The sequence below is a fragment of the Dermacentor albipictus genome, chromosome 6 (assembly GCF_038994185.2).
Source record: "Dermacentor albipictus isolate Rhodes 1998 colony chromosome 6, USDA_Dalb.pri_finalv2, whole genome shotgun sequence".
In the NCBI taxonomy this organism is placed as follows: Eukaryota; Metazoa; Arthropoda; class Arachnida; order Ixodida; family Ixodidae; genus Dermacentor; species Dermacentor albipictus.
Window position 1 is genome coordinate 137,890,995 of NC_091826.1, and position 14,308 is coordinate 137,905,302.

Consider the following 14,308-nt stretch of genomic DNA (forward strand, 5'->3'; position numbering starts at 1 on the left):
GCGCTGATCCGTCGTAAAACCCGGGTCATCGCAAAACCGGGGGACGTATAACCGGGGTTCCACTGTAATATTAAATCCTTTTTCTGAAGAAAAAGAAAAGCTATTTCTTACCTTGTTCACGATCGATGATTAACTGTATGATGTATTATAGTAGCAGCCTGCAGCATGCAAAATAATAGTTTGGATTCTTGATGGTCGTATACATACGCTTGAATGTAATAAGGTAATTTTTAGGTTGCACACATAAACCAGCAATGCCAAGCTTTTATAGCAAACTATGGCTGTTATGTTTGCATGATACAGCTACTTGCATGTCATAACTGTAGTTTTATGATTTAGGCAACACTGCTTGGTTCTGACTATGGGGTCACAAAATTAAATAAAGAGCAGCCACAGCAAGTGGCTGCGTGCACCTTCTTCAGCTGAGTCGGAACTGCGTGTCAATGTGTCGTCGCTTCCACGATACAACACTGGCAAATAGGATGGAATTGGTGCCTAAATAACGGAATGCTACCACCGGGAGTTCATCATTGCAGATTCACCATCAAGGCCAACTGAAGGAAAAGGACAAAGCCCCCCACCAGAAAGTCTGATGGGCACCTCCATGAAAGGCTACATCAAGACATTCGGTTTATCTCGGTCGGAGGACTGGGAGGTCTACACTCAACAATTTTAGTTCTTTTTGCAATCCCACGACATTGAGAATGCCAACAAGCAGAGGTATACCTTCCTGAGCTGATGCGACCCATGACATTCAAGTTAGCCAAGGCCCTTATGGTGCCAGCACAGTTGAAGAACACCATGGCATCAACAATACTGTCTGCCCTGCAAGAGCATCCTGCCCTGAAACCACCCGAACTGGCAAGGCGCCCGGGGAGTTGGCTGCCGGTTACCTTGCAGCGTTCCGGAGCTCAGCACAGTACTGCAATTTCACGGCCCTCGACACTGCATTGCAGGTCTGTTTTGTATTTGGCCTATAGAACAAAAAGGTGAAAAGGAACTTAACGAAACAGGAGGTGACCCTCACTAGCGCCATGGATGAACCGGTCCCGGCAAAAGTAGTGGATCGGGAGGTTGACCTTCTGCCCCACTCTAGCACTTCCGCAACACGAATGGAGCCAGTGCACCAAGGAACGATGGAGGACAGTGCCAAAGAGCAGGACAACACAGAGGAGGACAGTCTATGTTTACAAGCTATTGCCCATTCACGGAAGGGCCATGACAGACTGCAGGATGGATCCTGTGCTAGTTGCGGCGTGCCACTTCAGCGCCATCTCTGGCATCTCAGGGACACACAGTGCCGAAATTGCGGAAAAACGGGGCACGTTGCCAGGGTATGTCTTTCTCAGGGGCAGTCCGACCCACGAGCAAACTGGGAAAGCGGAAGCAAGAATCAATTCAAGGGTGCCTATTGCGAAAATATCTCTTACTGCAACAACAGTGCGCCAAGCTCCATTCAGGTGCTGCCGGAACCCACCAAGAAGGTTTATGTCAACATCAGCATCGAGGGCACAGCGTGCCGAATGGAAGTGGACTTGGAGTCTACGTTTTCGCTCATTTCCGATCGCACATCTAGGAAGATTTTTCCAAACGGACGACTCCCAAAGCTGCAACCACTTGATATGGTAATGAGAGATTACCAACACAATCACATTGCTGTGCACGAAATCAGCATAGTCGGTGACATTCCACCATTTAAACACGATACTGAAACTGGTAATCGTCAAAAGTGAGCGCCCGAGCCTGCTCGGTCTGGTTGGTTCCCGACATTAGGCATCAGTATTACCGGGGTGCAACATGTCAGCCTGCTCCGTGCACTGACATATTCAGAGATTTCGTTTCCTTATTGGATGGAGCACTGGGTTGTTACTGTGGACCACAGGTGCAGTTTGCTCTCAACGTGGACATTTCACAGTGCGCCTGAAGGCTCGGAGAGTATCATTTGCGCTCTGCCCCAAAATTGATGCCGACTTGGATAAGCTGATACTACAGGTATACTTGAGCTCATCGACCACGCCCAATGGGAAACACCTATTGTAACTCCTTTGAAGGCAAACAGAGATACAGTCAAACCTTAGTATATCAAACAGCGCAGTGATCGCGAAATAGTTTGATAGAGCCAGAACACTATTATAAAATCACATAAAAAACACATCAAAAACTTGTACAAATCAATCAATGAACCTACTGTGGCGCAGTAAATGCCCACTTGAAGCTTCACACAAAGCATTTATTTCTTTGGGTGAAAGTACTGCAGCAGTGTAGCCTGCTTCTTATTAGCAACTGCATGCTTAGCCACAGCATCCTTACCATAATTTAAACGATCCACAAGTGTTAGGCCTGTGCCTTCTATTGCACCGCAGTAGCGGCGAAGAAGGGCAAAAAGCAGCTACAGCGTCAGTTGAAGTTGGGAGCGGAGCAAAATCAGTGCTTGCGGGATCAACCTTGGCAATGTATTCATTTGGCCGCTACTTTCACTGCAATCTCCACATCCGTCAACCGAAACATTTTTAAAGACTGTCAATAACAAAGTATTAAGTGGTGCCTGTCAAGGTGTCTATTAGTGAGCCCAGTGAGTGCATGCTGTCACGCGTCTTTGTGGATGCAAACCACTCTTCCTCGCGAGGCACGGCAGGTGCAGAGCGTGTCACTGAGAAGGAGTTAGTGCAGCAAATGCAATGTATCGTTGACGTCGAACTAACCAAGCCGCCGTGTGTGTACGCCGTTACGTTCAACTGGAGCACTCGGCATGATCAATGTGTGCAGCTATAGTGCGCAACAGTTGGGAACGCCCATCACACCACCGCTATTTTCAAGGGTGTTGCAGGAAAGCTCACCACATGTCAACAGAGCGCACGTGGTCTGGGGTGGTGGAATTCGATATATCCATTTCGCGTTCGACCCGCTCGAAATAAGATAATTAAAAATGCATTTGATTTTCCAGGTGATACAGAAAGTGTTCGATATAAACAATAATTCAATATATCTATGTTCAATATAATAAGGTTTGACTGTATCTGCATCTGTGCTGACTACAAGTGCATTATTAACAAGGCGCTGCAGCCCTGCGTGTATCCTGTGCAGGTAATCAGCCACCTGCTTGCATCCCTATCAGGTAGGAAGGTATTTGCAAAACTAGACTTGGCTTAGGTGTACCAGCAGCTGCCAGTGACCAAGGAAGTTGTGGACGCACAAACTACCGTGACAGATCAAGGGGCATTTGACACCCGAAGACTTCAGTTCGGGGTCAGTGTTGCACCTGGCATTTTTCGAAATCTGATGGAAACCCTGTTGCGTGGCATACCAGGCGTCATTCCGTGTTTTGATGACATCATCATTGCTGGTGCTTTGTGTAAAGAGCTTTTTCACCATCTCCCCAATGTCCTCAGTCAATTTCAAGAAGGCATGCTGAGAGTCAATAAAAACAAGTGCAATATTGGTGTGGATCGCGTGTAATTTCTGGGATTCCTTATCTGTTTTTTTATTTATTTATCACAATACCCGCAGCGCCCGTACGCATCAAAGTGGGGGGGGAGAAGGAAACAAAGAATAAACCAGGCAAAACAAAACATGTACCCGAAACACATTCATACTCGTACATACACACAAAAGCACTATCTTACTTCAGTGGCCTATAGAGTTTGTACATACATCGTGTTAGAGAATCGTTGTGACATCTGATGGTAGCTTGTTCCATTGGCTTATGGTTCTGGAGAAAAATGACATTTTAAATGCTTCAGGTTTGCAGGCTATTTCTTTATTTTTATTTTCATGGTCCAGCTGTTGAGAGACGTAATCAGGCTTGGAAAAATATTTCGCGGAATCTATACCTGTTCAAAAGTGGAATATGTTGTGAAAGAGTTTCATTCCGAGATATTTCCTGCGCTGCTGAAGTGGTTCCCAACCGAGGCTTTCTTTTGCTCATGAAACACTGGAATTCCTGGTGTAATTTGAATAAACAAAACGAACGGCTATGCTTTGAATTCTTTCTAAACTGTTCACGTCATGTGCCAACCACGGATCCTACACAACACAAGCATAATCCTGAACAGATCGGACATTTGATTTGTACAATGACACCTTTGCCTCCAGAGGCAACTTTTTTGCATTTCTGCGCAGGAAACCTAGAACACGGCATGCTTTAGTTGTGATGCAAGCAATGTGACGGCTCCTAGAAAGAACAGGTGTGAAATAAACACCAAGATGTTTGTGCTCCTGAACCGATAATATCGTGGTTGAATTTAAAGAGTAACAGAAGTCATGAGTTGTTCTTTTCCTCGAAAAATGCATACGAATGGTTTTTTTCAAGTTAGTGAGCATGTGCCACTTGTTGCACCAGTTATCTTGTAAAGGACGTTTTGTAAAACATTGCAGTCATGGGTAGTATGAATAGTCCTGCACAAAACACTATCATCGACAAATAGCCTGATTTGCGATGAAATACCAGAGCAAATATAATTTATATAGATAAAAAACAAAAGCGGTCCTATGACTGATCCTTGGGGCACGCCAGAGGACACATCAACTTCACTGGATGTTTTGCTATTAAGTACAACTTTCTGTTTTCTTAAATTTAGGTATTCTTTTATCCAGTTAACAGCCGTACTGTTTATATTATACACTTCTAATTTTTCTATAAGTAAAGAGTGAGGAACAACATCGAATGCCTTCTTAAAATATATAAACAAACAGTGAACAGGAAAACCCTTATCCAAAGTTCCTGCTAAATCATGCGTCAACTCAAGCAACTGTGTTGTACAGGAAAATCCACTACGAAATCCATGCTGCTGATGTGTAACTCAATGTCAAAGCAGTCCATCTGATGTCAAGCAATAGATAGGCAATCATAAACCTGCCTCACCCTGCAAACAAAACCGAACTGCAGGCTTTTCTGGAGCTCATCAACTTCTACCACGCCTCCCAACCCTGCAAGGAAACAATTGCTGAGCCTTTACATCGCCTGGACAAGCATGCAACCTGAGTCTGTGGTCGAGTGCAACAGAGTGCCTCTGTCAGTGTGAAACAGCTCTTGGCATCCAACAAGTCCTTACACATTTTGACAAAAGGAAACCAGTGATCCTTGCATGCGATGCATCTCTGTACAGTATTGGAGCCGTGCTCAGCCCCCCATTGCCAGACTGTACCAAAGCTCCAATTTTATTCGCAAACCTTGTCTACTGCCGAGGGAAACTACATGCAGATCAACAAGGAGGCACTCGCTATTGTAGCAGGTGTGGAAAAGTTCCACGATTACGTGTACGGCAGCCCATTTTAGATTCACACGGATCATAAGCCATTACTAAAGGGAAAATCAGACATCCACCCGTTCGTAGCAATTGCTACAAGGAAACCCATACGGGTTCCTCGAAAGAAAAGCCTCAAAGTTCCAGAAAAATTTGTCCTGGTCCGGGACTTGAACCCGGGACCACCGCCTATCCGGGGCAGCCGCTCCAGCATCTGAGCTAACCAGGCGGCTAGCAGATGGCAACACAACACAAGCTTTCGCTAGCACAGCTACAAAAAGTGCGCCAGCGCGCCTACACAACCGAGCACATAGTGACATATGTTGTCGCAACGTTATGCAGTAGCAATAAACAAATAACAAAAAAGCGGCACAGGTAAGACGACTGCACATTGTTCCAAAGGTGGGTCACCACGTCAATTCCACACATGCAGCACAGAATGTGACAGTGCAGGAGTCATGTTTTCACTATGATGCGGAAGCTTCAACCTACATCGACAAAAATATGCTAGTGTCGTCTGCTGTTGGCGATAGTTGCCGACTTCGAACAGTGTTGCTCTGCGCACTGCCGAATGTTTGCCAGCTTTCAGCAGACGTCGCATCTCCAAACCGAAGTGTGGATGCAGGCGCATTCGTACCGCTCGAGCTAATTAATAAAAAAATAACTAATAATACAGCAAATGTAATAACAAAATCCTGGCACGATGCGAAATATTGCTGGTCGCCAGCACTCGAGGCTGCCAACACGCTGATGCATGTTGCCAGTTGCTGGTTACCTATTTGGACAACCAGAGGGCGCATGCGAACCGCACCGCATAAAGTCCCTCAATCATTTAAATGTACCGCCAGGCTTGGATCCAGCCGACAACGCCTGTGATAGGCTGATCGGTGACATGTGACCTTGCTCCGCCCTTTTGCCGCCATGAAAGTTCCTGCGCGCCGGGCGAAGAGCGCGCGTTTAGCCTGTTGTGCTTTGCACATCGCTGCGATAATTTCGTTCCGGGAGGTCTGAAATGCCTTGTTGCTGTGCGGTTGGGTGCCGAAACCGGACGAAGGATGGCAGGAAGTTATTTTGCACCGCGCGCGGCAACCAGAGCCTAACCAGACGAAAAGTATGGTTACACAGAATTGCACGGACGGACTTTGAACCGTCGGTAACAGCACGACTATGCGAGGCAAGTAACATACAACGATACAAAGGTGCGATAGAAAGTATACACGTGCGTGTGTCGAGCGGTGATAGTATTTCATTTGCGTGCATGAATGTTGAGGGCCGAAGTTTGTGGAGATTATTTATTTTAGTTCGCTGTGAGCCCGCTGAATAGATCGGTATGACCTAGGATGCGAAGGACAGAAATGCCTTGTTGCTGTGCGGATGGGTGCCGAGATCAGACGGAGGACGACAAGAGGTTATTTTGCATCCCGCGCAGCAAACAAAACCTAACCAGGAGGTAATTCTGGTTGCATAGAAATGGACGGAAAGACTGCACCGTCGGTAACTGCACGACTATGCGAGGAAAGTAACGTAGAGCGATACGAAGGTGCGAGAGAAAGTATACACCTGTGTGTGCAGAGCTGCAGTATTATTTCATTCGCGCGCATGAATGTTGACGGCCGAAGTTGGTGGAGATTACTGATTTTAGTGCATTATGAGCCCGTTGACTTAGCAAGTGCAGTATGACCTAGCATGCAAGTAAATAGTGGGGCAGAAACGCATTAACTCGCTGACAAATATCCGCATTGCGTTACGTGCGATAAAAAATAAAATTCAGCAGTGAATTCTACTTTTACACTTTCCTCTGTTTGTGCGCGCGTTGTTAGCTGCGCTTTACAACATGACCAAAATGTAATTTCCAATATCCTAATCGTATTTTGTGCATTGCATATGTGAATAAATATATTGCTAAGTACCTGCATTACTCTGTTTTTAAAAACGAATACTGCATAGCCACAGCTACTGGCCGTCAAATAATAAAGCGTAATACAGTATATCAAAGTACATTACATACAGCTGCGAGCTCGTTCCTTCCAAGTTTCCCTTGCACTCGAAGATGTTTCAGTAATCGGCAATGCCATTTTACTGATGAAAAACACACAACTGCAAATGAACTTAAGAAAAACGCCACAAGCGATACACGGATTGCCAGCAAAACACAGTGCATTAATAGCTGGGTCAATCAGCGTGCGTTTCGTATAAGGGCACTCTAATTCTTACGATGCTTTAGCGGTGCACGGAGGCGAAAAGGGATAAACACAACAATGCGCGTCATGATTCAAGTTTACGCGGCGACGTCGCACGGTTTACGAGAACAGTCAACCACATTGACACACGTGCATACACTACGCTCGATGTTGGTGTGCCGCGAAATCAGATCGCACTGGCAGCCCGAACACGATCGAGGAGACACGCTGACACGATCCATACCGCCTCTTCATCATGTCACGACAGTTGCACTGGCTCGTAGCATTGAACCACAAGACACAGCAGTCGTCGTGTAATCGCTACACAACAGACACACTCAGCGACAAGAAGACTGTTGGCGCACTCGTTTCCACAAACACACAGGATTTTGTTTAGTTGCCGTGAGGGTCGCGCGCTTTGAGAATCGCACGTTTGAGCGACGTTCTGTCGAAAGTTTTCCGATCCAAGCGACTGTCAGCCTTCATTTTTACACGACTTCTTCGTTCAATGCAACCGCTATGTGTACGCAGCACACTTACATGCAAAAGATTTCACAGAGCATATGGGATTAAGCGTAAGCAATCACCAAGGCTCGCGCGGTGATTGAGCGCAAACGAATGAAATGTAAACACGCGGAATCGAGGCGATCAAGCCCTCATTACGCTCTATTGAGCTATTTTCTTGGAGCACTCATTTGAAATTAAAGGAATAAATTTAGCAGTTCGGGTCCTTCTTTCGTTTTTCGCCACAGTCAGGCACCAGTAGGTTTTCTTTCCGCGTGTATGCAGATATTTTTTCACCTCACGAATGCCGCGGCGCCGCGGTTTGGCGTGGGCGCCGTCTGCTACAGGAACTTCCTAGGTGGCGCGCGCGGCAGATGTCGCTACCTTGGAAATTATAGAGGGGCCTTAGCACCGCATCGTGCGGTTTCAGCGTAAATGCAATTGTGACCGATCGCGACGACCGCCCGTTTTTCACGAACCGCATGCATCCGGTGCGGCGATGGGCGGTTTGAGCGTCCGGCACGGAAACTCGCCGCACGCCGTTTGCGGGCCCCGGTGCGACGGCGGTTTTGCTCGCGAACGGCGAGATTTCCTAGCCGTAGAGAGGACGGGCCCGGGACCCATTTGTGCGGCAGCCGTTCGGCGAAGTGGCCAATGAGCGACCGAGGAGTGGTCACCCTGGCACCGACGGCAGCTTCACCGCCTCTGATCGTTCGGCGCCGCCGATATCGTCGCTAGGCCTTTTCCGGTTCACTTCAAAGCTAAAGCTTACGGCGCTTCGGAATGAATCACCGATTCTCACAAGCCGCAACATTTTCTTACCGTTGTTGTCGCTCTTCGCAATAATTATAATAATCGCGACATGCACTTCGAATCGCCAGTTGTTGACCTCTGCTGGCAGAGAACGCGTATGCGCGAGCAGACGACGCAGCAGTTTTACGTCACTATTTTTTGTGGCCCACGTGACCAAGCCATGTTGCGTTTCCTTCTCTGTGACGTCGTGTTTCCTTCTCTGTGACGTCATAGCATCCCCCGGAGCCCAGAAACCGGAATCGCTCGGTATAATAATGCTATTATTAAATTATTTATCGGATATAGATGAATCCCGCTGTGTGTATCGTGCTCCCTGAAGCATGACGCAACATTTGGATCAACAAACGCATGAACGAAAATTTTGATGGCTCCACCCCTTTGAAGGAATAATAAATTATGATGATGATGTACTTGAAACCCTGCATGCAGGACACCCAGGCATCATCAGGATAAAGGCACTCGCTCACACCTATATGTGGTGGCCTAGAATGGATGCTGCTATAAAATAATGGTTTCGCCGGTGCCAGGCGTGTCAGGAGATGCGGCCAGAGATGCCACGGGGACCAGTTCACCACTGGGTGACCACCTGGACACCCTGGTCCCGGCTACGTCAGTTTTGCCGGGCCGTTTCAGGGGCAGACCTTCCTGGTAGTGGTTGACTCGTATTCAAAATTGCTCGAGGTCATTCAGGTGTCATCAATGATGTCACTCACCGTGACTGGCATCCTGCAGAGGCTATTTGCGACACATGGACTGCCGGACCCAGACGTCTCAGATGACAGAGCACCATTCACGTCCCTCGAATTCAAGAGTTTTCTGAGTACAAATCTGATCCGTCACGTTACATCAGCACCCTTCCACCCCACCACGAATAGACAGGCTGAGAGAATGGTGTGAATGACCTAAAAAGCACAGTCTCGAGTCATCCATGGGAACTATGAAAAGCGACTGGCTGATTTCATGCTGCAGCAGCACATAACCCCACACATGGCCCCAGGTTGTTCGCTGGCTGAACTTTTAATGGGCCCTCGGTCGTCAACTACGCTGGACCAGCTGCATTTGGACAGAGCTCCGGACAGGTCATCCCAGCTGACAGTACCTGTGTCCACCCCACAGACGTTCCAGGCAGAAGATCTTGCCTTCCCACGCAACTATAGCAGGGGCCTGCCATGGACTGCAGCAGTTATCTGGAGAGCCACGGGGCCGGTGTCATATGAGGTCGTGTTACTGGATGGCCGAGTACTTCACCACCATATGGACCAGCTCCGGCATTGGATTGGTGCAGCTGCCACGACACCAGAACTGGCGATCGCAGAATGGCCACTAGAGAGCGAGCCTGCCAAGTTCCCCCCGCAATCAATGGGCAGAGCAGTGGAACTTCCGAAATCAGTGAAGTTGTAGAGCTGCGACCTGCAGAAGTTCAACTTCCAGATGACACATCTGCACATGAACCACCGTTGGCCGAAGACGTTGGGGAACGAGTCACGGAATCGAGGCAGACGTCATCCATCATCGATCTATCATGCTTGCGTCGTTTGCAAAGAGTTCATAATTTTCCGTGGAATTTGAGAGACTATGTTTTAGCATTAATGGATTGCTAATAATGTTCTGTCTATGTGGGGGAGGGGTGTTAAGTTTGCGCGCTATAGCCGCTTGCGTGCCACGACTAGTTTTACGATGTTGGCAACTTTGCTTGGTTTTGACTATGATGTCACAAAAGTGAACAAAGAGCAGCCGCAGCAAGCAGCTGTGCCTTCTTCAGTTGAGTCGAAATGCGTGTCAGTGTGTCGTTGCTTCTGCGATACAACAATAGCCTTAAATGAAACACGGCACCGCATCGCAATGCTCTCAATACATGTAGCTTAGTGCAACGTGATTTTTCATTTCTGCAATACGCTCACGAGACAATTGCATTCTTGCTTGTCACAAGGAAGTGCAGGAGAGCAATGGATTAGCTTGATGACGCTGTTCATAAGTTCAAGTTTGTGCTGCTCACAAGAGACTAGTCCAAAAGGTTTGAGCTGGAAAAAGGAAGAAAAATCTACCAGCTACAGTCCATGCACAGTAGTCGTTTTCTTTTGAACGGCGGCGGTTTCACTTGAATCTGTACTTTATACTGTTGCGTGGCATGTTAGATTTGTTGTCGTACTTGCCGAAACATCAACCTTCTTGCATAGAATCATTTTGTCAACCATATTTCAACAGGTTCACTTCCTTACTTGTGTACAAATGCTCACTATGCGCTTGTTAAACACACGCGTTATTTTAATTCACACCATATTTGCTCGAAGTGCATGTGCAAGTTTGGCTAACTGTCTCTTCAGGATTATTTTAGCAACCGCCATCCCATTAAGGTATTGGTTGTTTATTCTACAGGAAGTTTCTTCAGCTGGAGCGCCGGGTAGGATCGAAGAAACAGTGTCACTCATTAGCGGCAGGTACACCTTCGTAATCTGCAAAATACACTCAATTAAATGCTCCTTGAAGTGGCGCTCACACACGGCTAATGCAGTTCAAACATTTTTCATGTGCGAGCTCACGTTTCTCAGAAATTTCAGGGTCTCATGGCACTAAATTCAGTGATATTTAACCCGCAGCTTGCATGTTTGTAGCCGAGCTTACAATATGATGCAAAGTAAGTGGTGCATCTCCGACTAGTTTTCTTGCTGGAGGAGCACTTCCACTCAGTTGCAGGCCTTTGTATTCACAAACATCCCCCACAGTATTCACACTTCGCTCCTTAAACCTCTAAGTAAATTACAGGAGCTCGGTGAATTACCTTGACTACGAGAGCAATGCACCGTGCAGTCAGCAAGTTAAAAGCTGATTTAAATGACCGCTTTTGAATATTCTCATTGCAGTAAGAAACACCACACTTTTATGCACTCTCTCAACATAATTTAACTATTTTCTTTCAGGATTTACTGTGAAGGTCAATTATTCTATATACCACAGGCCTCTATGACTGCAGTGCTACTCCTGCAGGCATGATGTGGAGGAGAAGCGAACTACGTTGCTAGGAACACCTATCCATCGAGCCACCGTATCATCATTCCCATGCTGGCTAAACCATAAGAGTTTCACACAATAATTACTAGAGGAAACTCTAACGCTAGTCTCTATGGCAGCTGCAATTGGGGCGGTTCAGTCAGCATGGGAATTACGGGAAGAACATAGATTTGCCTAAACTTCGCCCTTCTTGATTCAAATGGCTCGGCCACTTTGTAGATTTGTCATTTTCAACATAATACTGTGCATCACATAATTAAATTGGACATTAAAATTATCAGCCAGCAGGATTCGAACACAGGACCTCCAATACAGGGGCCCAATATTGAAACATTTACACCACGGACGCCTGCAGCGACAAGCGGCATAGAACACCCTTATGAGTTTCTTGCGGGCAAGCCTGCGTGTTGAGACGCTTGGGCGTTTCAATATGGCCACCTCGTGAGGTTGAGCAGCTTCAATTAGTAGAGATTGTGCGTATTGGCAGAGTATTCTGCACTTGGAAAAATACAGATCGCTTTGAAATTTCGGTCAATGAAAACAGATAAAGCACAAACAAACAAAGCCACAAGAAAGTCTCAATTTACAGGAACAAAGATCAGACAAATCCATGTACTTCCCATCATTCCCATGGTGGCTCCACGATCGCAGCGCCAAAATTTCTTCTAGTAATTATTCTATAAAACCTTATGCACTCAACTGTCCTGCTGGCAGCTCCCATAGCTCCCAGCACCACAATTCCCTACAGTAATTGTATGAAACTTTATGCTAGCAGCAATACCCAGTGGCCCATGTCGTTTTCTCGGCAAGACAGCAGCCAGCACGCACCTAATGGATCAAGCTACTAGACAAACTGCATCACTGGGAAGAGTGGCGCAAAGAGGTTAGGTAGACAGGTCAGCCAGTAGGCACAATAAGGTTTCTGAAGTAGGCTAAAAATGCTAATCGTAATACAATTTTTCTTTTTTTACGCGCCTGCACAACTCGCTAAATGCAGGGTAATCTCATTGTATGCACGCACTTGTCATGAAGGGCACGCGCAGACGGCACAGTAGGTCCGGCCGCGCCGCCTGAGCTCCTCCTCCTCCGTCCACGCCGGTCACAGAGAGATGACCTGCGCCGGTCCCGTCGATCGAAAGGGCGATCGGTGACTCGCCGCCAAGGAACAGCTGCGGCCGAGCGCCCAGCAGCCTCGCGGTCACCGCTGCCGAGTCGTCGCCGATGGCCGAAATAGCGAGGGAACACGGCAGCTGCACTCGTAGCACGGCGGACTGCCGCAAGGGACCTGCTCGCTGATCGTCCAGCACGACGCTCATGTTCCTGAAACTCGTGTCGTCAGCGCACATACGCGAACTCGTTGCCCACAAGCAGCAACTTCGATATGCTCGAATCCTCAGGAATTTCGCCACAGTCATTTGGACAAGCGAGAACATTTTAACAACACCGGAGATTGAAACAAGTGCACGGTTGCCGCTATTTACCTGAACGCCACCATGGATTAACGAACCAACCACGGCACATACTTTCCACAGTGCAAGGAAAATACAGTGTGCTAGAATAGGGGCAGTGTGTTCAGGAAGCGCTCGCCGTTAAGGCGCTTCATGTAGATAGCACGAGATGGCGCTGTAGGAACATAGGCTATGGGCTAGGGAAACGACGGAGCATATTTTATTAGAATGTGAAGACATCTATCCAGCGGTCGATTTAGGCACCACTGGCCTCCTTGAAGCCCTCGGGTTCAGCGGGAGCAGTGGTCATAGAGTTTCTCACTACATTACCTAGAGGGAAATCTGGCGCTGCTGCGCTGTGGTATGCATGGGAATGCCGGTATATTGTGGATTCGGAATGGCATCGTTCTCGTAGAGACACGACACCTTGAAGACGCGCTTGGCAAGTAGCGTTCCGTCTGTCACAATGATTCATTTTCTACTAGAACAGCACATGAAAAGCTGTTTTAGCTTTATTATTACGCGAAAACATATTTTGTTTAACTATGAGAACTTGTTATTGTGTGTACGACTACATGTTACGTAAAAAGTATCAGCGGGCCGCTAAAGTTGGAGGACAGACGACAAGCTTCGCGCTCGCTTTGAAACAGTTGGTCGTCTGTTCTTGCTTTTCTTCGCTTGGTTATGCATCGTGGGTGAGTAAAGATGTAATATGCGTGAATGGAAACATTTTATGAAGATGTTACTTTGAGAACGCGTTATTTGCGTAGCCATATCCACGTTTTAGACGAAGCCTCTTACAACACCAGCCAACACGAGCCTCGCACACACATATCCCGTCATTCCCATGACGGCACGGTGCCCCCTTAAGAAACTCCCATAGACGGTGGCGCCAGATTACCCTCTAGGTGTTATAGTGAGAAACTCTATGGCAGTGGTAAAGCAAACAGGTCCGCAATAGACATCAGTAAGAGGCGATTGGAGGATTGGTGGAAGAAAAGTAGGGAAACGACAAAGGACGGAGACGTACAGAAGCACAGTTCGCAATAGGGTATCAGAAAATTTGTACGTGGTAGTTCATAGTGGGTTTTTTTTCTCGTTGGTTAACCTA

At 47.2% G+C, this 14,308-nt stretch overlaps 1 protein-coding gene across 3 annotated transcripts in view; it reads right to left on the minus strand.

Moving 5' to 3' along the window:
• Nucleotides 1–13,363, minus strand: part of LOC135902248 (protein FAM185A) — a 117,356-nt gene extending 103,993 nt beyond the window's left edge. The window contains exon 1 of one of the 3 annotated variants that reach the window (XR_010564462.2): nucleotides 12,771–13,355. Coding sequence is in view for 2 of the 3 variants with exons in the window: in XM_065432234.2 (XP_065288306.1) it covers nucleotides 12,771–13,182 (412 nt within the window). In the remaining variant the exon portion in view is untranslated. Of the gene's footprint in view, nucleotides 1–12,770 lie in introns of all 3 variants that reach the window. The other 2 variants (XM_065432234.2, XM_065432233.2) reach the window with 2 other exon arrangements.
• Between the last annotated feature and the right edge of the window lie 945 nt (nucleotides 13,364–14,308).